Source organism: Pyricularia oryzae, chromosome 5 (genome assembly GCF_000002495.2).
Source record: "Pyricularia oryzae 70-15 chromosome 5, whole genome shotgun sequence".
Taxonomy (NCBI): Eukaryota; Fungi; Ascomycota; class Sordariomycetes; order Magnaporthales; family Pyriculariaceae; genus Pyricularia; species Pyricularia oryzae.
In genome coordinates this window covers 2,803,900-2,823,714 of record NC_017852.1, presented here as the reverse complement: position 1 = coordinate 2,823,714, position 19,815 = coordinate 2,803,900, and the positions used below count along the sequence as shown (strand labels likewise).

Below are 19,815 nucleotides of genomic sequence, written 5' to 3'. Positions count from 1 at the left end.
TTCCAATGTCGCGTTTTAGCTCGTCTTTTGAGGGACAGACCGACCCCTACATACGTCACATTCAACAGCCGCCTTCACCCTATCGCTCCATCTCAAGTCCTGCTTCCAGGACCGCATATTCAATGATGGCCTCAAGGGGTGCAGCTTCTTCCGCGCCTCTAGCGCCATCGCGCGAGGAGTTTATGAAGCTGTCTGAAGATTTGAAGGGTCAGATCAACGATGCGGTACGCTAAGTCCAAGAGTGTTCTGCCCCTCTCCCACACGGACTCGATTCACAAAATTTTCTCTTTTTTTTCAACTGCTTGGACTTCTGCTGACGCTTGTCCTTGCTCATTGTAACAGTTTGGAGTCTTCGACGCAGACAAAGACGGCCGGATCGACTACCACGAGTTCCGCTTCGCCCTGCGAGCCCTCGGCTTCGAGCTCCCCAAGGCTGAGACCTTCAGCCACCTCCAAAAATACGCCGTGCAGCCGCTAAACTGGGACCCGAAGAGGGAGTGCGGGCCCGTCTTTCGCGAGTTCACTCTGCCCATCTGGCAGGCCATAGCGGGCACCCTCGTCGCCAACAGGGACCCCGTGGAGGAGTGCAGGCGCGCCTTCAAGCTCTTTGACGTGGAGGGCCGGGGCATCATCACGGTCGAGGACCTGAGGCGCGTCATGGACGACCTGGGACAGGCCATTGAGGAGCAGGAGCTGCAGTCCATGATTAGGGAGTTCGATTCCGAGGGCAAGGGGGGCATCAACGAGGACGAGTTCATCAAGATCATGTTGAAGAAGAGGGCTTGAAGCCTCTAGCTGCCGTGCGGCGTTGCGGAATCTACTACTGTTCTACGATGTGATTATGCTGCAACTGGGATATCAATAACGACTTGGAGTGACGAAAGGGGCGAAACGGAGTTGATTGGAAAGACTGTTTCACATTTTTATAGGGTTGTGTTTTTTTGTCTTCTCTATACCATGATAGGCATGATTTTGTTTCCGGGTAGCATTAATTACAGCAGCTTGGGAATCAGCCTGGGCGTGTTCTTCTTCCACTCTTGATAGTCCTTCCTGTCACCGAATTTCTTGTCGTACTTCTTCTCGCTCATTGGGATTCCCGAGACCTTGGTCAGCAGCAGGTAGGCGAAGAGAGGGCTGATATACGACATTGCCGCAGCAGCAGTAATGCCTCCGACACCTCCGCCCAGCCCGATCGCTGACTGGATAGGCTGAGTTCGCAGAGCTCCAGCTGCAACAGTTGCAATACCGGTCCAGAGTGAGATCTCACCGAAATAGTTAGGGTATTGGCTATTTGAACGAGTTAGTGAGCATTCTTGTTGGTCTCGCGATGAACGGGCATGAGCGGCTAAACTTACCTCACAGTCCACAGACCGCGGGTCATGAACTGCTCGTCGTGAACCTTGGCCCTCTTCTCACTAGCCCACTTGGCCTTTTGCCTATCGGCAACCACCTCAAACCCGAATCCAAGCAGGAAGAGCGAAAGGCCAATTGCATCGGTGGCGCGCACACTGCCGGGGACGGCGCGGAGGGCGGCAGATGGGACTGAGTTGATGGCGAGGACTGGTAGCGTGCAGAGGGTGACCCAGGTTCCCTGTGCGATCCACGCGGTCAGGAACCTAGGAGGCGACTTCTTGATCTCATCAAAGCGCGAGTCCTTGCCCTCCTTGAGAACCCTTTCGAACAGGTACGATCCCAACCGCGTGGCCCAGACGCTGACCGCGGCGCTGAGAATGACCTGGCGCCAGTTGAGGACTGCCGAGGGGTTGGAGAATGGGGCCAGCAGGCTCGGAAGCGGCGGAACTGGCATACCAGCACTCGCCGCGGCAGCGCGAGCGCGGATGGCTGGCAGGTACAGGCTCAGCCCCGTTGCAGCCAGATAAGTGAGGGACCCCGAGACACTGGTGAGAAGTTGATATATTAGTCTAGAGTATGCATTGGGTCACGAAGGGCTAGGCTATAGCATACTCGTAAAAACGCTCGGATTGAGCGATGATGCTGGGAATCGCAACACCGATTTGCAAGCCGTAAATGAGCCCGACCGCCGGCACGAATGTCCTCAAGAACGGGTTCTTGAAGTTTGTCATTCGAAGCAGGGCATGTAGTAGGGACGCCATTGTAGCGAGTCTTGCTACCCCCTAGGCAACCCAATCGTCTTCGCTTGCCGGAAGTCTGAGCTGATTATTATAGGAAACCTTCGTCTGATAAAACTGACCAAGACATTTCACTGAAAACCAGTCGTGACGCCATCAATTGAGACCGAGCATTTATAGGTGAGAGCTAAGTCCCCTACATCGTGCGCCTTGTGGGGTCGCGGTCCAGGTGGATCGTAGCACAGCATGGCCATCGGCTCCTGCCATGTCTCCTCCATCGCCCGCCGGTCTGTTTGTAGCCCGAATGCCGATCGATGTGTTTAATATCCGTAGGTTCCGCACACTTGAATCAATCAAGTAAAGGGGCTGGGTAGATATTACATGCATGAATCTTTTACTCGCAAGGTGTTTTTTTTTTCTTTTTCTCTCTCGCATAATATCCCTCTTCCCCGTATACGCAGTTTGTATCCTAATATATTAATTACTAGGCGCGCCCGCAGAAGCGAGAGGAATCGAGTGTCGGCCAAATAATACGTTAGGTAACGAGATGTTAAAGTCCAATTGCTCACGGAAATAATTGGGACCTCACCCACAGAATATGCTGGATGAGCCCCAGCAATTACCCAGTCAAGCCAGTCAAGTAGGTGTGCTCAGCAACCAGTTAGAAGCCCGGGAGTTGGGGTTATTACCGGGCTAGGCTTTGCTTGCCCAAGGTAGGTACCTACGGTGTAGACTTTAGAGCTTAGTTAATACCCCCTGTCAAGGATCCAAGCTCCAAGCAGCTCCTCACTATCTTGTGCGGGGTCACGATGGTATCATCCGCGACATTCTACGCAACGGGTCTGATTATTGATAAAGTCGGAAGCTGACCCGTATGAATTTTCGAGTGGCTACTACGTTGGTCACGTTCAACTTCTTCTATCTACCATATCAAGGCTCATACTGTGACTCATATATGAGTTGAGACCTCTGAATAAAAAGGGCAATATCAACAACTCAATCACCTGTGACTCCATTGAGCCTCACTACAGTCCAGCGATATCTTTGAGCTCTGAAGTCGTTGATATTAGAGCACAGTTACATCTGGGATTGTTAGTCAGTTACTTCTCTCTGAGTCACCACCTTTCAACACAAAATGTCCGCCGCAACTAGCGCTGCACATAATCATGCCTCGAGCATCGATGGCAGCATCTTCTCCGCGACCGGAATGGTCGCCCTTATAACTGGTGGCGGTACGGGCATCGGCCTTATGATGGCAAAGGCCCTTGCCCAAGCCGGAGCACACCGCGTGTATATCGTCGGCCGTCGGACCGAAGTTCTCAAAGAGGCGGCCGCGTCAATCAATCGTCCTGGCGTGGTTGTACCGATAACGGCTGACGTGACGTCCAAAGCGTCCCTCGCAGAAGCCGTCAAGGCCGTTGAGAGGGACACCGGTCACCTGAACCTCCTGGTCTGCAACTCTGGTATCGGGGGTCCTCCATCGGAGCCGCAGATCACCCCGCATACGACCATTGAACAGTGGAGGAATCAGCAACTCTCAGCGGACCCAGCTGACTGGAACCAGACGTTCAATGTCAACGTCACGAGCGTGTGGTTTACGACAATGGCTTTCCTGTTACTACTCGACTCGGGTAACAAAAGGGGAAACATTGCGCAGACATCACAGGTCGTCGTGACGAGCTCCGTGGCTGCTTTTAATAGAAAGGCACCGGGCGGCTGGGCGTATGGTCAGTCAAAAGTTGCCGTCACTCACTTGGTGAAGCAGCTCGCAGTTGCTCTCCCGCAATGGAACATTCGGTATGTTGTATCATTGAAGTGCACTTCGAATTTTTGAACCAACCAGTCCAAGAAACTAACGTTGAGATGGCAGGGCCAACTGCATCGCGCCTGGACTGTTCCCCAGCGAAATGTCGGCACCTATCGTGCAAAGCGCCATGCAAGGTGATTCGACGTGGGATGAGAGCAAACCCATCCCGATTGGACGCGAGAACGTACCCTTAGGTCGTATGGGCAATAGTGACGAGATGGGCGGCACTATATTATACCTGGCGTCGAGGGCTGGTGCGTATTTGAACGGAAACATTACGTTGATTGATGGAGGTCGGCTGGGAACATTCCCTGCGACTGGGTGCTAACTTTGCGCAATTGCCTTGATTTTTTCTTCTTTCTTCTCCGGGAGAGCTGGTCTTATCGCGTTGCGGAGCGCGTTTTCTTCTTCTAGAACTAGATCTAGATGTTTGTTATATGACATCTCATCGTTAACGTATCGTAGGCGTATGCTTTGGACTGAGACACCAACAATGAGAGTGCATAATCGGGGATTCGGAATGCAATAAATTTGGCTACCTAGGCGGTTTGGTCTTTCACCACCTGATCGTCGCCATCGAAACCCACCCCCTCAGACCTTTTGGCGATGCTAAACAATCCCCCCTCAAGCACATCTTGAATAGACAGGCTCTTGGTCACAGAGTTCGCAAAATGGAGGGGAAAAATATAAAGAAAAGAAAAGCTTGACAATCGGTCCTTTGACTCGTAAAATCCACCTTGGTGGAGCGCAATAACACGGAATAGGCAGTCCGTCAATCCCCTGCTATTTATCAGATGATCTGATAAGCTACACGACGCTGCTGTATATGAAGTCAAGGAAGTATGTTTGCAAGCGACGCCAAGAAACAGATCTTTAATATTGGCAGCGGGTCGCATTCCACAATCACAAGAACTTCCGCATAAAGGCAATGGCCGAGACCCAGGGCTCTGCCCGATGTACAGGGGTAATAAAACGCCTGTTTAAATATGAAGAAATACCCGGACTTTCAGCCATGGTGTTTCTGCCATTGCCCCATTCGGCAGCAAAGGACAGCGACGATGAGGCCAGTGATCCTGTGTGCGACGGGCGCATGGCTTAGCCAGGCCAGCACCGAATACACCTGGCCTTCTCCTCACGATGAGCTGGAAGACATCCTGTCCCTGCAATCCGGTCTCTATGCACGCAACTTTGTAGCAGGTAGCTCGGACATGGCCTACAATGTTACCACACCTTGATTATTCTGATTACTGACACCTTTCACAGGCGTAACACCCTGCCTGCAGGGCGGCAACGTCAAAGGCCGTCAAAATGCCGCCGAGTGGATCCGCACGGCCATGAGCGTCATCGTCTCGCACAGCGCGTGCGGGGGTCCAAACATTCCCAGAATCCCGTTCCGTGCTGGCAGGATCGACGCTTCGGAGGCAGGACCGACTGGCGTTCCCGAGGCGTTCACGCCTCTGGGAGAGACTGTCGCTCAGTTTCAAAAGGCTGGGGTCTCGGAAAAGGAGATGATCCAGCTCGTGGCGTGTGGGCATACCCTCGGCGGCGTGCACAGTAACAACCACCCACAGATAGTGCCAGGCGACAGCAGTATATGGAACGATACGGTCGAGACATTTGACCAGACGCCGCACAGTTTTGACAACCACATTGCGACAGAGTACATGCAGGGAGTGACGAGAAATCCTCTGGTCATGGGGCGGAACGACACGCTCAACTCGGACAAGCGCATATTTAGTTCTGACGGGAACAAGACGATCAGCGAACTGGCATCTCAGCCAAGCACCTTTGACGAAGTCTGCGCAAACGTCTTCCGCAAGATGATTGATACCGTGCCTGCAAATGTGGAGCTGTCAAAACCCATCGAAGCTATCGAAGTGAAGCCTTACATCATCGATCTCTCGGTCGACAACGATGGGAACTTGCAGTTTGCAGGTCGCATTCGGGTTAGGACGACAGGCGGGAGAGACGAGAAGAGCTTGGTTGTCACTCTCACTCTCACCGACCGACATGGCGAAACCTTCACGAGTCTCGTGGCGGCCTACTCTGGAAATGCCACTGGTCTTTACGGGGAGACTTTTGCTTGGTACGAGTACCGCACCACTCTCAATGGGCGGAGAGGTATCAGCAAATTTGATGTTCACCTCGTCGACGCCGATGGCACAGTTCAAGTCCACAACAATGGTGGGAGAGGCTTCCGGGTGGATGACTCGGTAGTCTACCAGCGTGCTGCCTCGTGTGTTTCCCGCTCGAGCTCAGGCGGTTTCAGAAATGTGACCATAACGGCAGCAGTCCGCAAAGAAAAGGCAGACTTGTCACTGTCAGTGGACGTGATACGGCTCCAAAGGCGACAGGGTGTTATTGTCAGGGCGATGGAGGTAGAGAGATTGGCCCTTCAAACCGGACAGACGCATGGAGATTGGGTTATTCTCAGTGCTCCTGTTCAACTTGCGTCAACAGCATGGGCCACAACATTTGATATCATCCAGGACGATCCTGGCGGAAGCGGATCAAAGTTGGAATTTGTTCGGACCGAATTATGCCCTCGAAACTAGACTTGAATAGGAAGGGAAAAGGAGCCCGAAAAGCAGAGCTCCAGCCCATGAGCGCGTTTCACAGGACTCCCAAGTCGTTGGTACAAGTGCTCAACTCTCAACTTCATCACCGGATTGCTGCATGCATTCCGGATTCCGGGGCTCTATTTTGCCAGCCTGCATAAACTTCCGTGAATCCACATACTGGGAGGACACCTAGACATGGTATTATTGTCGATATAACGAACCCGCACACCATGCCAATAAATATCGTTTACTTACGTGGGGTAATGACAACGATACAAAGATACTTTGCCTGTGTAAAGCTACTCTCGACGTCATGAAACAATGTAGAAACTCCCCATTAATGTATATAAAAATAGGATGAGTAGAGTGGCAAGTTGAAAAGCTCCTTGACTCCTCCTCCACGGAGGATGAGGAGTAGGAAGATTGGGCACTTTCACGCCCCAAGCCCAACGAACCAGCAGGGTGCCCATGTCCTTGCCGGAAGATCCCGGAGGACCAGGAGACGTAAGTTTCCGTATATCCGTACGTCACGAAGCACTTAGCCTAGGTCATGCGAGATCACGCATCACGGGATGCTGCTGAAAGCTGTACTGCTTTGCCAAGGTGGTATTTTGCGGGGGAGGGGCAGTGACAACAGCAGCTCTATCGGCTTGCAGTTGGACCATCCTTGTCGGGCAGGGATAGCAGCACATTACCCCGCATCTCCAACTTGGTCGGAACGATTTGCGTTGCGTTGCAGTGATAGGTACAATATGCCCGTATTGAAGATTAGCTGATTGGATACTGCCGATATGTTCCTGGAATGCTGATATTCGGTTTTTAGGCGTTGGTGAAAAAGCAATGGTATGCTGGCGAAGTCTACCGGTATGTAAAGTGATTGATCTCAATACGATACTTCGAAGGTACAACTAATATGATATGGCTTGGACAGGAGCCAAGACCCTTTTTATGCTTGCTACCCGTTCTTACCCGTGACGTAAGGTTAGTCTCCGAGATTTTTGTTTGGTCAGGGTTCGTTGTTGAGACCAGAAGCAAACCAGCCTAAAACCAAACCGCGCGATCAGTTGCCAAAAAAACAAAGAGAGAGAACCAAGCCACACCAATCCGTTCAACACATGGTACCTAGGCAAGCTAGGTAAGGTACGGATAGTATCTGCTTGCTTGTGAATTGAACCCTGTTTTTATTCTTTGAAAGATAAGACTAGCTAGCCTTCCAGCTCCACTACTGGACAAGATAGGCTGGCAAGCTTGGGCACACGACAAACCCCATGTACTGTAGACAGGTACCTAAGGTACCTACCTAATTAGGTACCTATCTGCCTCACTGGGTCGTTTGTTTACCCGTGCTCTGTGGTAGGTCTTGGCGTGTCACCGGGATCTCGTCTTTGACTACCGTAGCACACGCATGTCTAGAGTATCCTGGAAAGGTCATGCTTGACGGACGTCTTCCCCTCATGAGATGCACCTATGAGAAAGCTGCCAATCACACCACCAAGCCTCCCGGATGCCCACAGAGGTGTTCCCAGCCAACCGTTTCAGCCGAGCTGGTCGACAAGCTGCAATGTACATACAGCAAGTAGCTCCGGGTGGAACTGAAGTGAGGAGGAGATTCTGCAACCGGCGGCTAGATGGATTGAAACTTGTTATGGATTGATTCTACAGATACGTACCTGCAGTGCTGATGGATGGTGTACGGTGTACTTTTCTTTAGATAAATAGTACCACCCCTCCCCGCGCCAGAAGATCGCCGGCCGAGGGATGGATTAAATTCGGCTTCTTTCTTTGTCTACCACTTATTATATCTCCTCCTAGGACCCTGCAAGCCTGCATCGAGCCATTGCTTTGCTCGATAGAGGTACTTTCTTTTGGCATTGATTTTTTTTCCCTTTGGATAAGATCGCTGCACCAACAGTCCAACGCCCTCCAACAAAGAGCTTTTGTTTTACTCTGTTGGTCAATCGATCAGGTAGGTAGGACAAACAAATAATCGCACTCGCCAGATACTCGGGACGAATTAACTTAACCATTCAAGGTGACCTTCTCACGCGACCATCATCCATTCTTCCTTCCGCCCAACAGTTCAGGAAGAAGCAACAAAGCGAAGCAAAATAGGGTTTCGCAAAACTCCGCGCCTCCCTCGTGTTCGAACCATTTCTACCACCTGCTGCATCTGTATCTTATTTCGTCAATCTTCTCTCTTGCGGAAACTATTGAACCCTCCCAAACGTCCAAGAATCACAGTCCCCAAGCGCGCCCCTCAGACATTGCTCTTGTAGCTGGCTACCTACCTACCTACCTGCTGCGCTACTACACAAACAGGCATCGACGCCGAATTGTTTCCTCTCCCAGTGTAAGTGACCATGACCCGTTGACGTTGTCACCCTTGTCCCAATGCTCCAAAGGCCATCCTGTTCCCCCGCTTCTCCAAACGATCCGAAACGACCCGCGTCCCCCCCCGTTTCGTAACAACCACTCAAGGAACCCCCGACTGCAAAGAAATACTGCCTTTACTCTACGTGAAAATACTTCGTACCTGCCAATCCAATTGGAACGCAGATCCATTGGTCTCGGAAAGTCGGTGTGCCACTGGGAAGCGGACTTTGGGCGCTGCAGAGCTTGTTAGAAGACCAGCTCCCGAGGCGTCCGACTAAAACAGCCGCACATTTACTGCCAAGGACTGGACATCCGTTGGACCGCCCACATTAGCTCCCGTAAATTGCCGAGCCGAATTACAACTCTGGGCGGTCCAACGGCCTTGGCTGATAATCCGGCGGTTCAATACCATGTACAGCATTAAGCTCGTATCTGGGCTTACCCTGTCCTGTTACAGCTAGATACTGCAGAGTCACTCCGTCCTGGTCACGTTTGTGGGCACTCTGCAAAGGGACATGATGCGCCACTACGGTCTACCATTGGCGCTCCCGTGGAGCCGACGCTTTGGGAATGTTGATACTAACTTACCCAGTGCCAATTCCTACTAGATCCCTGCTGGCAATCTCCGTTCCCAACGTTGACTGTGCTTCCTCAACCCTTGAGAAGCCCGCATCTCATAATAGGAGCTGGTCCCATTGTTGAAGATACACCTGGTTCCTTGCGCTTCTGCCCGCTCAGTGGTTAGCAATTATATTTCTTTCTTGAATTGCTCATAAACTCTCGATCCACCATTTCTCGATCTTCGACTTCGTAGACATCATGTCAAACAGCATCAAACAGGCGGCTGAAGCAGTTCGATCCAGAACATCCGAAGTTATGGGTGGCGCAGGAAAAGGATCTGGAGGCGAGACCGCAGCGGTTGCCAATGACTTCCTGCATACGCCTTTCATGCGCGCCGCTTTACCATTCCTGAATGGTGGTGCCGCCGGCATGGTTGCCACCACAGTCATCCAGCCTGTGTAAGTTGCAACCTGTGGACGACTGCTGGGTGGGTTGCAGCATTCATCCAGTTGCTGACAACTAGCCGACATCTGCGATTTGTCTGCTCAGCGACATGATCAAGGTTCGACTTCAACTTGCCGGTGAAGGCATGGCGGGCGGCGTCAAGCCAACACCGCTCTCCGTCACGCGCGACATTCTTGCTAGTGGTAGGGCGTTGGACCTCTACACTGGACTCTCGGCTGGTCTCCTTAGACAAGCCGTATACACGACAGCGCGCCTAGGTTTCTTTGACACATTCATGGGCACGCTCACCGCGAAGGCCAAAGAAAATGGGTCGGCGATTGGCTTCAAGGAGCGAGCTGCGGCCGGCCTCTCGGCAGGTGGTCTCGCGGCTATGATCGGCAACCCTGCAGACCTTGCGCTTATCCGCATGCAGAGTGACGGCCTCAAACCCAAGGAGTCGAGGCAAAACTACAAGTCAGTAATAGATGCTCTGGCGCGCATCACCAAGAATGAGGGAATCGCAGCACTCTGGTCGGGCGCAACGCCAACAGTGGTGCGAGCCATGGCTCTCAACTTTGGGCAGCTCGCCTTTTTCAGTGAAGCCAAGGCCCAACTCAAGAGCCGGACCGACTTGAATCCCCGTGTGCAGACCCTCACTGCCAGCGCGGTTGCCGGGTTTTTCGCCTCGTTCTTTTCGTTGCCCTTTGACTTTGTCAAGACAAGACTGCAGAAGCAACAGCGCGGCCCCGACGGAAAGCTTCCGTATAGGAACATGATTGACTGCTTCGGCCAGGTTGCCAAGCAGGAGGGAGCGTTACGGTTCTACCGTGGGTTCTGGACATACTATGTCCGCATTGCCCCACATGCGTAAGTCAGGACTCTACTCCAGGCCCTCTTGACTGTTTCCAGCAGGTTGTGAGCTTGAAGCTAATTCGCCGGATGCAGCATGGTCACACTGATCGTTGCCGATTACTTGGGCTGGATAACAAAATAAGCACGACAGAGTTTGGTCTTTTTTCTCGTGAAGTCGCTTCGTTGCAGCATTTTCAATGGTTGTTATTGGGTTGATATGACTTTGTTTGCTCTGCTTGCTGTGAGATTGGAGTTCAGGCAGATCAAGTCTTTATTTTATTGTTTGGCTTTTGTCAGTTCGGGGGGCAAAAGAGCCCGAAGATCACGTTTTATACTTTTCTTGGACGTCCTAACATGAAGACGAGACCCTGGCTTATATAAAGTCATTCCCTGTACCTCAAGGTATACACCAAAGAAGGTAGATTGATTCTCTGAATAGGTGCCATGGCAACAGGATGTGTTTTCGGATTCGTAGCCACAGACCCCTGGACAGTACAGGTGATGGATACTCTGGATCCAAAGTTTGTTGCACTCGTGCATGTGCCGGAATCTAGAAATGTACGCGAATGTGCAACCAGTTCACGAATTTGCCATCAAGGTTGATTTGCGACAAACAGACATAAGCGGCAGAGGCCACGATTTGGTAGAGAGAAGAATTGGCCAAATTGGTCTCAATGCCACCTGCGCTTACTTGCGGCCCCGCAATTTCACCACTTGCTCCGCGCAGAAGCGAAGCAGTAAGTCCAGGGCCCCCCTGGACCGAATTTCGGCTTGGCTACTGGTAAACACGCCCGCAACAAGGCTGGGCAACTCTCTCAACATTGATCCATCAACAAGGCTCGAAACCACCACCGCTACTATCATTCCTCAGGCGGGACTCTTTGCTCCAAGGCGGCACAAGGCCGCTGACCGCTCCCAGCAAGAAAAAGAGAGACCTGCGACCTGCTTCGATACATGGACAATCCCGAAGAGCCTTCACCAATATGGACGCCGATTGGGGCGAGGTAAATATCCATGTCTGCCCGACGTCGGGGGGGTTTTTTGGTCGGGACGCGACGGGTGAACGTTTAGCATGCTCCTGTCACCGCGCGACCAAAACCCCTCCTCTCTTGTTTGCGACAGGGACCATAGATGGCTAACTTTGTTTCTTTCTTTCGGTTCTCTTTTCCGCGAGCGACAGATTGCCCAATATCACACACAACTTGGCTACCGACCCGACCCCACCAATCCCAGCGCGCATCACTCGGCGCCGACCGCCGTCGCTTTCGATACCCGATCAGAGCTGCTATGGGTTGGAAAGGATCAGGTACACAACATCCGGCTAAGTCCCGTCGGGGGATGCACTCTTTTTCGCACCCCCGCTTGGCTCTTTTTTCCCACCGGTCTGCGCTTGTTGCTGACCAGTCACATTACAGGGTCGCGTTGCGGCCTATGTTTACTTCCTAAACAATGGAATCATGGAGTTCCAGCGCCACATCGCCTTCTTGTCGCACCCGCGACAACAGGGGCCCGTTCACCAGTTTCTCTTCAACGAGACGGGTGTAATTAGTCTCGGGTCGCATAACGTGCACATGGCGCAGAGGGGAGGAATGTGCCTTGCCAACATTGGGTAGGTGCTCCGGTCGCGGACGATGGTGTTCCCCCATTCGTCTGCTTGCTTGCGCTTTTGTTTGGTTTTATCTCTGCTCCGTTTTGGGACGGTGATCCGGGATTGGCGATCCGCACGCGACAATGGCTGACATCGGAGTGAGCCCAGGCATGTAAACATGACGAATCTGCGCTGCATGACTTTCACCTCCCGAGGCACTTCGGAGATACTGGTTGCCGGCGACCAGGACACCATGTTTGTTATCGATCTTAACAAGAAGCAGATAACCAAGGAGGTATGTGATATGGCGGTGTTCATTCTTTTTCCGATGTATCTCTAACTCATGCCCCATTTTGCGCCGCACTGATTCTTGCAGGTCCCTGCTCCAAACCACTACTTCCTGATGAAGAAGAGCAAATATATCTGCGCAGCATCCCGCAACGGCTGCGTCGACATTCTGGACCCCATCACCCTGAAGGTCATCAACACATGGAATACGCGCTCTGCGCAACTCAACGACATGGACGTGCAGCACGACTTTATCGTGACCTGTGGAGCCTCTCTCAAGCAGGGTACCTACATGGCTGACCCCTACGTCAACGTATTCGACCTGAAGAACATGCGGTCCTTCCCACCTATCTCTTTCCCGCCCCTAGTCACCTACGCCCGAATGCACCCCAAGATGGTGACTACCAGTATCGTAGTGTCCAAGACCGGACAGATGCATGTTGTGGATATTGCCAATCCTCACAACCCCATAGTCCGCCAGGTGCTTGGCCATACACACTTGGCCCTGTTCGATGTTTCGCCCTCGGGCCAGGCGATGGTCTTTACAGACACAGAGGGCTATATTCATGTATGGGGTCCGACGTCAAAAGCGGTGTCGTTTGTCGACCAAGGCCTTCCGGTTGAATTTGAGACTGAGCAGCCAAACTTTGCATCGATACCATGGTCCGAAGACTTGTAAGTTGGACAATTATTGCCGCAGGCCCAGCTGGTCTGCAATTACCCACTAACACACAACTACAGCCCAGTAAACATGGTTGGCCTGCCACACTACTCGGATGCATTGCTATCAGCATGGCCCGCGGATCTTTCCTCGGATGTCGGTGCGCCTCCAGCTCAGTTTGATCAGGCATACGTCGATGCGATGATGCCAAACGGCAATGTTGGCCTGTATGGCAAAGCCGTGGCCGGTACCCGCAGGAATCAGGTTGTCGACACTAGATCTGCCGACAAGCCGCAGAGCAGCCTACAGGCCCCCAAGTTTCTCAGCGAAAAGGCCAGAGATGGGTTCAAGGGACTCACAATGGACACGAGCGATATTGAAACTAGCGAGGATATTGTTCCGAGCCCCATAAGGACTGACATTGAGAGCTTGAAGTCTGTGGTACCAAACATGTATCACTTATTCGAAATCAAGTTCAGCAAATTTGGTGTTGACGACTTTGACTTTGGGTAAGTCTTGTTGTAATTGCTGTCTTCGTGCAAGACATAGACTTTCAGGCGCTAACACTAAATTTGGTTCAGATATTACAACAAGACGCACCACTCAGGACTGGAAAACCACATCACCAATTCTTATGCCAACAGCCTCTTGCAACTTCTCCGATTCACTCCCATCCTCCGTAACTTGGCTCTCCAACATGCCGCCACCTCTTGCCTCGACCAGCACTGTCTCCTCTGCGAGCTTGGTTATCTTTGCGACTCGATGGAAAAGGCGAGAGGCGCATCATGCCAGGCAACCAACATGCTAAAAATGCTGAGTCAACATCCTGCAGCTGCGAACCTTCATCTTCTTGATGGTGATAGGATCGCCTCATCCTCGGCCATGAAGATACAAGGTCTTCTCCGTTTCCTACTGGACTTCATGTCTCGCGACTATGGCAAGACATCGCCAGGTATCAACGACCTGGAAAATGCCACAGCGACCTCATCCCAAAGCTTGATCAGATGCGACCAGTGCAAGAGCGAGACGTCACGACCGCAGACAAACTACGTGCAGGACTTGGCATACTCCCCAGTCACAAGCAACGGCAACAAAGGTGTCGATGTCGCGGACAGCTATCTGGCGGCGCAACAAGGTGTGGCAAGAGGTCGCATGGCGCCCGCGAAGCTGCCGTCTTTCTCACAAATCCTTAAGAAGAGCATAGAAAGAGAGCAGGTGACGCGAGGGTGGTGTACTACTTGCCGTGGTTACCAGCCGCTGTCGATGCGCAAGATTATCAAATCCATACCCCAGGTGCTCGCTGCCAACACTTGCATTTCATCGGTCGAGGAAAAGAAGCTCTGGGCAACCCCTGGTTGGCTACCCGAGGAGGTAGGCTTCATCATCGACAAGGAACACATATTTTGCTACGAGGGCGCCGAGTTGGACTGGCTCATCAAGAATGGAAAGTACAAGCTCTATGTGTACTCTTTGATGGGTCTTGTTGTCAACATTGAGCCGGGTCCGACCTTCAAACCGCATCCGGTCGCAATCATCAATGGCTAGTAATTTCTTTCTCCTTTTGTTGGTTCATGCCATCTTGTCAAGTTCATAAAACTAACTTCACAATTTAGCCGCTCACTCCGAGCCCCAAAAGCCCGCAAAGAGCCAATGGCATCTCTTCAACGATTTCCACGTGAAGCCCATCTCAGCCAGAGAAGCACTCACATTCAATACATCGTGGAAGACTCCTCTTGTTGTCATGTTTCAGTTGAAAGCGGCCAACAACCACATCGACAGTACATGGTTGCAAAGACTCGACACGTCGATTCTATATCAGGATCAATCGTTAGTTTCCCAAAAAGATGCATGCTGTTCCGTGTTACCATAATTGCTAAGCTGACTTTCCCAGCAGGCCCGAAGCAGAAGACAAATCATATACTCTTCTCGATCGAAACAAGGAAGCCCCTACACCAGGAACCGTCATTGCAATTGACGCCGAATTCGTTCTCGCCAAGGACTTCGAGTATGCGGTCAACTCGGATGGTGAAAAAGAGACGATCAGGCCACGCATACACTCACTGGGAAGAGTTTCGGTCGTACGCGCAAGCGGAGATCGACGTGGCGTGCCATTTATCGACGACTACATTAACATCAAGGAGCCCATAGTTAACTACTTTACCGAATTCTCTGGCTTGACAGAGACTGACCTGGATCCTAAGACATCGAGGCACAACCTTGTGCCGCTCAAGCTCGCATTCAAGAAGCTTTGGTTGTTGCTGAACTTGGGTTGCATATTTGTTGGGCACGGCGTATGTGTGCTCTCCCATTCAATGCTTTCATCAGATGCTAACTGGTAAATCTAACTTGCTGCTTTATAGCTCAGGTCCGATTTCCGTGTTATAAATCTCCAGGTGCCACGAGAACAAGTTCACGACACTCAAGAGCTCTTCTGGGTCGAGGCGCAACGGCGGAAACTTTCTCTGGCCTTCCTGGCCAAGTCAGTACTCAACCTCGAGATCCAGGGACACATGCACGACAGTATCGAGGACGCCAACACTGCTCAGCTACTATACTGGAAGTATAAGGAGCTCTTGGAAAGCGGTAGACTGCACGAGGAGCTTAAGAAGATCTACGCCTTTGGAGTCAAGCATGGGTTTAGGCCTGTCAAGGTGGCCGGGCAGTCGGCGCAGCGGACCGAGACGCCACCCATGGTGGACGACGCGCAGCCCGGTGCTCTACTTCCGTATCAGCCTCCAGAGTTGTTGCAGGGCAGCTAGGAGCTGTTCTTTGTGAATGCGAGAGGTTTGCATATTTAGCGGCTAGGAACAAAACTACTCCAGCTACGGCTTGATTGGAGAGAGCGTGTATGGATTTGGTTTATCACGGCCATTTGTGTGTCTCAATTATTTGAATGGTATAAATTTATAAGTCTCCAAACTCGTCAACACGTCAGATTCAGGCCCTTGTCCGTGTGCGTTCAGGGCTGGCTTGTGGCGAAAGAGTGCGTCTTGCTCCTGTGGCGCTTCCCTTCCGATTAACCCTCAAAGACTTCTTTAAATTCCAATCACGCCTCCGCAGCAGCCGCAGCAGCGCCACCCTTCTCGGCAGCGCCGGCCTCGGAGTCCTCGAGGCTCTCGCCCTTGTTGAGCCCCATCTGGCGCGTGTCGTAGCCGTTGGCCTCGAGGAACTCCCTGAATCGCTTGTCCTCAAGCGTGATGGTGTCCTGGCCGATGTGGGGCAGGCAAAAGATGGCCAAGGCGGCCGAGACGACGCACAACGATGACGAGACGTAAAAGGGGTACTGGGCAGAGGCAACGGCGTTTTCTCCGCCCGCCGCCTCGATGTAGGGATAGACGTAGGTGCCGACGAAGGCGCCGATCTTGCCGATGGCTGCCGCGATGCCGTAGTACTCTGTGGAAGTCGTGGGATGTGTCAGAAATTGTGTTGGGAGGTGACTTCAAGGAAAGGAGCTTTGGGAGAAGGTTGCGGGGGTTTCCATAACTTACGTCCACGAACACCGGTCGCGCAGGTCTTGGCGGCGAGGAGACCAATATTGTTTCCGGGTCCCAGCTCGCCCATGGACAGGAAGATGCCGTAGACTACGGCAAATGCGGCGACGTTGGAGGCCTGGGCCAAGTGAGGGTACAGAGCTGCCATTATGAAGCCTATGACTGCCTGGGCACTCACGCCAGCGGCAAGAGCATATCGAGGTCTGCAGGCTTTTTGTCAGCTGCGTTGCGCCTGTATGAGAAATCATGAGGGGGGCAAAAGGAAACCTACCCAATCTTGTCACTAAGAGGTGCTCCAAGCATTGTTCCCTGTTTTCACACCTTGTTAGTGACCTCTGTAAGGTAGGTATATACGTAGACAAAAGGGGTAAACATACCGGGATGTAGAACAGGTTTATGACAGTGTTCCAACCAAACACGATGGTTCTATAGACACATTCGTTTAGCCAATTTCTCTTTGATAGATTCTTGATCAACAACTTACAAAGCCTGTCCCTCTGGGAAGATATTTGCCAGAATAGTAGAAGAATAGATACCAAAAGCGTAGGTAAGGAACTACAGTAGTTGCATGAATGTCAGTGTCAGAGCCATGAGCTGATTTGCAATTTAGTCCATTGTTACTCACATCATATATGAACCATATCAAGCTCACAATCAAGAGCCTCCACCCATAGAACCTGAGCACCAGTCTATACGGCGTCTTGGCGTGCCTGAACGAGTTCTTGCTGAATTCAACCGGCTCTTTCAAGCGGAAACGCATGACCAGAAGGACCAGAGGAAATACGACACCAATGCCCAAGCTAGTGCGCCAGATGGTGCTCATGTACTGGTTCTGGGCAGCAGCAGCAACGACGACTTGCCAATCGATTTCTGTCAGTTTGGTGTCTAGACAAAATGACCAAGGGGCCAAGAAAGAAGCACTTACATGGTACAAAGGCGCCGAATACGAAACCCCAGTCTATCATGCTGTTGGTGAAGCTGAAATTTTCGCAGCCGTGTTAGTCGATCCCCGTTGGTCATGTATTCAGGGGTATGTGTGGAGCTCACTCACAGGATAAAGAACATGTTGCGCGTGCCGGCTTTGAGCTCACCCGTAGACTCTGCGCAGCCTACAGACCCCGCAGGATACTAGACTCAATTTCAGTATACCGGTGAACCGATAAGATAAACTCTTTTGACTGCTTGGGTTAGACCTACCTCTCCGCCAATGCCAATGCCGACAAAGAAGCGCCAAACAGCCAGCATGGTGAACATTCCCGTGGCCTCTCCATGCCAGTAGGATCCCGCAGCTAGCGCCGTAAAGACGATCAAGATGATGGTGGAGATAAGAAGTGAGTTTGTTCTTGACCAGCGATCAGACAAAAAGCCAAAGGCGAGTTGTCCAACAACCTATAGACAACGAGGATGGCCCAAATCAGCTGAGGCGCACTCAGGGGACTAATTATGATGGGTCTAGAGACCGGGTAACATCAACCTACGGTTCCTGCAAATGCAATGGCGCTGACGACTTTTTTGGCCTGTGAGTCGTTGTACACAGAACCATACTCTCTTCCGAGGACGGTAGATACGCTTCCGATAACCTAGTGTTGAAGTCGTCAGGCTTCAAAGTTCTGGACTGTACAAGAAGAAAGAATTCAAGTGTTTTACAGACTGGGCTTACGTTATTGATGTATCCTTCAGACAGTGAGAAATTAATCGGTTAGCTACAGTATTTTCCTTTAACATCAACACAAAGATGTTACCTCGATTGACTTCAGACAGCACCAATACTCACCGTCTGAGAAAAGTCCAGCGCCGCACGCAATCACGGGCAAGATGGCAGTCCAAAATGGCTGGCTTTGTGTAATGTCAAGATCGGCATCGTCGACCTGGCTGACTAGTTGATCTTCCACATTGGCTGGAGATGAGTCCTCCTCTGTCTTGCGTTTACTGCCGAAGCCGAACATTGTATCTACCTGTTTTGTTGGTTGCGGAAAGGACAGAGATGGTGAGCTGCTGTACAGTACCAAGACAGTCTGGGCAGGACAGAAACCGTCTAATTAAAGGGTTCCTCTTTTTGGGCCTGATGTTGAGATGGAAAAGAAAGAGGCAAAGGCCAAACTAAGCCAAGTAAGGAAGAAGAAAAAAAATAGAAGAGAGGTAAACCTGGTAATATTAATTACCAAGATAAGCCCGAATGTTCGAGAGCGGCACGAATGCAATGACTCGCTGGAAGAAGTGACCTTACTTTATTGCGATTATGGTGGGGGTACAGAGTACCAAAGTATCGATGAATTCGGCAATGATCATGGTTGCATTTGGGAAGCTGTGGGGGACTTGTATCTACTCTAGGTACCTAATAATTTAAGGCCATACCCCGCAAAACAAATGATCAAATTGTTTCCCAATGGATACCTAGCGACCTACCTACGTAGGTATCAGGTAGGGAAGCAGGCAAGCAGATAGACACGTTAGCTGCATGCATGGGTGGCAACCTTCGGCACGAGGACCATCTTGGACGTTGATGGTGTTCGGACATTTCGACAAGTCAAATACCATAAGTATCGCCCCCCCCCCCCCCCCCCACCACCACACACACACACACAGCTGGCCTTTGGATAGTTAGATTACTACCTAACCGCCCCTAGTCATGGTTACACTGTTCAGTGTTTTATTTATAAAAAAGGACGAATGGTTCGCTCTCAGCATCCAATAGAACAATAGATACAGTGCACATGTATGTCTGCTAGAGACTATTCTCCAGTCAAACTCAGACAGGACGACTAGTCCGATGCAGGTTGTAGTCACTTGTTCGAAGTTGGGATTTCCGATAGGCGTGAAGTGATTCAGTGTCTCTAAAAGCTGACGCTTAACTGCGGCCCACTATCCAGAAGTAATAGGATTACTATTTATCAAGTCAAAGCCACCCCAGAATTCGTCCGAGAGGATCAATCGTGGATCTGGTCGCTCGGCTATAGGAGGATATCTGAATATCTGGGTCGAAATCTAGCTGACGTAGCGGCGTAGCGCAGCATCGGAGAGGACAAGCTTTTTGCAGCCGTAGCCAAGCACTCTTGGCAGCTGCTCTGCCTGGACCGGAACTGTCCCAATGTAGGTGAT

The 19,815-nt window shown here is 51.5% G+C and overlaps 7 protein-coding genes across 7 annotated transcripts; 5 read left to right on the top strand and 2 right to left on the bottom strand.

Annotated features, from left to right (window-relative positions):
* Positions 1-5: 5 nt before the first annotated feature.
* Positions 6-1,034, top strand: MGG_00458 (caltractin; the record flags this gene model as incomplete). Its single annotated transcript, XM_003718559.1, has 2 exons — positions 6-224; positions 343-1,034. The coding sequence occupies 2 exons, from the start codon at positions 6-8 to the stop codon at positions 784-786; spliced, it is 663 nt and encodes a 220-aa protein (XP_003718607.1). The 3' UTR covers positions 787-1,034.
* MGG_00459 (uncharacterized protein) lies at positions 884-2,269 on the bottom strand. The gene is made up of 3 exons (XM_003718558.1): positions 1,966-2,269; positions 1,356-1,898; positions 884-1,287 (listed from the first exon to the last, which is right to left on the bottom strand). Exons 1-3 carry the CDS (start codon positions 2,112-2,114, stop codon positions 993-995), a joined length of 987 nt encoding a protein of 328 aa, XP_003718606.1. The 5' UTR covers positions 2,115-2,269; the 3' UTR covers positions 884-992.
* Positions 2,270-2,861: 592 nt separating this feature from the next.
* On the top strand, positions 2,862-4,599 carry MGG_00460 (rhamnolipids biosynthesis 3-oxoacyl-[acyl-carrier-protein] reductase). The gene is made up of 2 exons (XM_003718557.1): positions 2,862-3,887; positions 3,961-4,599. The coding sequence occupies exons 1-2, from the start codon at positions 3,226-3,228 to the stop codon at positions 4,223-4,225; spliced, it is 927 nt and encodes a 308-aa protein (XP_003718605.1). The 5' UTR covers positions 2,862-3,225; the 3' UTR covers positions 4,226-4,599.
* A 347-nt stretch (positions 4,600-4,946) lies between these two features.
* Positions 4,947-6,545, top strand: MGG_00461 (uncharacterized protein). The gene is made up of 2 exons (XM_003718556.1): positions 4,947-5,094; positions 5,161-6,545. Exons 1-2 carry the CDS (start codon positions 4,956-4,958, stop codon positions 6,450-6,452), a joined length of 1,431 nt encoding a protein of 476 aa, XP_003718604.1. The 5' UTR covers positions 4,947-4,955; the 3' UTR covers positions 6,453-6,545.
* A 1,675-nt stretch (positions 6,546-8,220) lies between these two features.
* MGG_17450 (mitochondrial 2-oxoglutarate/malate carrier protein) lies at positions 8,221-11,133 on the top strand. Its single transcript, XM_003718555.1, has 5 exons — positions 8,221-8,424; positions 8,491-8,808; positions 9,424-9,850; positions 9,942-10,703; positions 10,782-11,133. Exons 3-5 carry the CDS (start codon positions 9,651-9,653, stop codon positions 10,828-10,830), a joined length of 1,011 nt encoding a protein of 336 aa, XP_003718603.1. The 5' UTR covers positions 8,221-8,424; positions 8,491-8,808; positions 9,424-9,650; the 3' UTR covers positions 10,831-11,133.
* Positions 11,134-11,500: 367 nt separating this feature from the next.
* On the top strand, positions 11,501-16,149 carry MGG_17449 (PAB-dependent poly(A)-specific ribonuclease subunit PAN2). The gene is made up of 10 exons (XM_003718554.1): positions 11,501-11,692; positions 11,869-11,994; positions 12,104-12,297; positions 12,445-12,571; positions 12,653-13,239; positions 13,306-13,734; positions 13,807-14,765; positions 14,839-15,052; positions 15,120-15,516; positions 15,586-16,149. The coding sequence occupies exons 1-10, from the start codon at positions 11,672-11,674 to the stop codon at positions 15,982-15,984; spliced, it is 3,453 nt and encodes a 1,150-aa protein (XP_003718602.1). The 5' UTR covers positions 11,501-11,671; the 3' UTR covers positions 15,985-16,149.
* On the bottom strand, positions 16,075-18,953 carry MGG_00464 (MFS phospholipid transporter Git1). The gene is made up of 12 exons (XM_003718553.1): positions 18,491-18,953; positions 18,377-18,390; positions 18,195-18,296; positions 17,914-18,105; positions 17,768-17,844; positions 17,642-17,694; positions 17,342-17,571; positions 17,201-17,271; positions 17,094-17,142; positions 16,988-17,025; positions 16,714-16,919; positions 16,075-16,618 (listed from the first exon to the last, which is right to left on the bottom strand). Exons 1-12 carry the CDS (start codon positions 18,660-18,662, stop codon positions 16,272-16,274), a joined length of 1,551 nt encoding a protein of 516 aa, XP_003718601.1. The 5' UTR covers positions 18,663-18,953; the 3' UTR covers positions 16,075-16,271.
* Between the last annotated feature and the right edge of the window lie 862 nt (positions 18,954-19,815).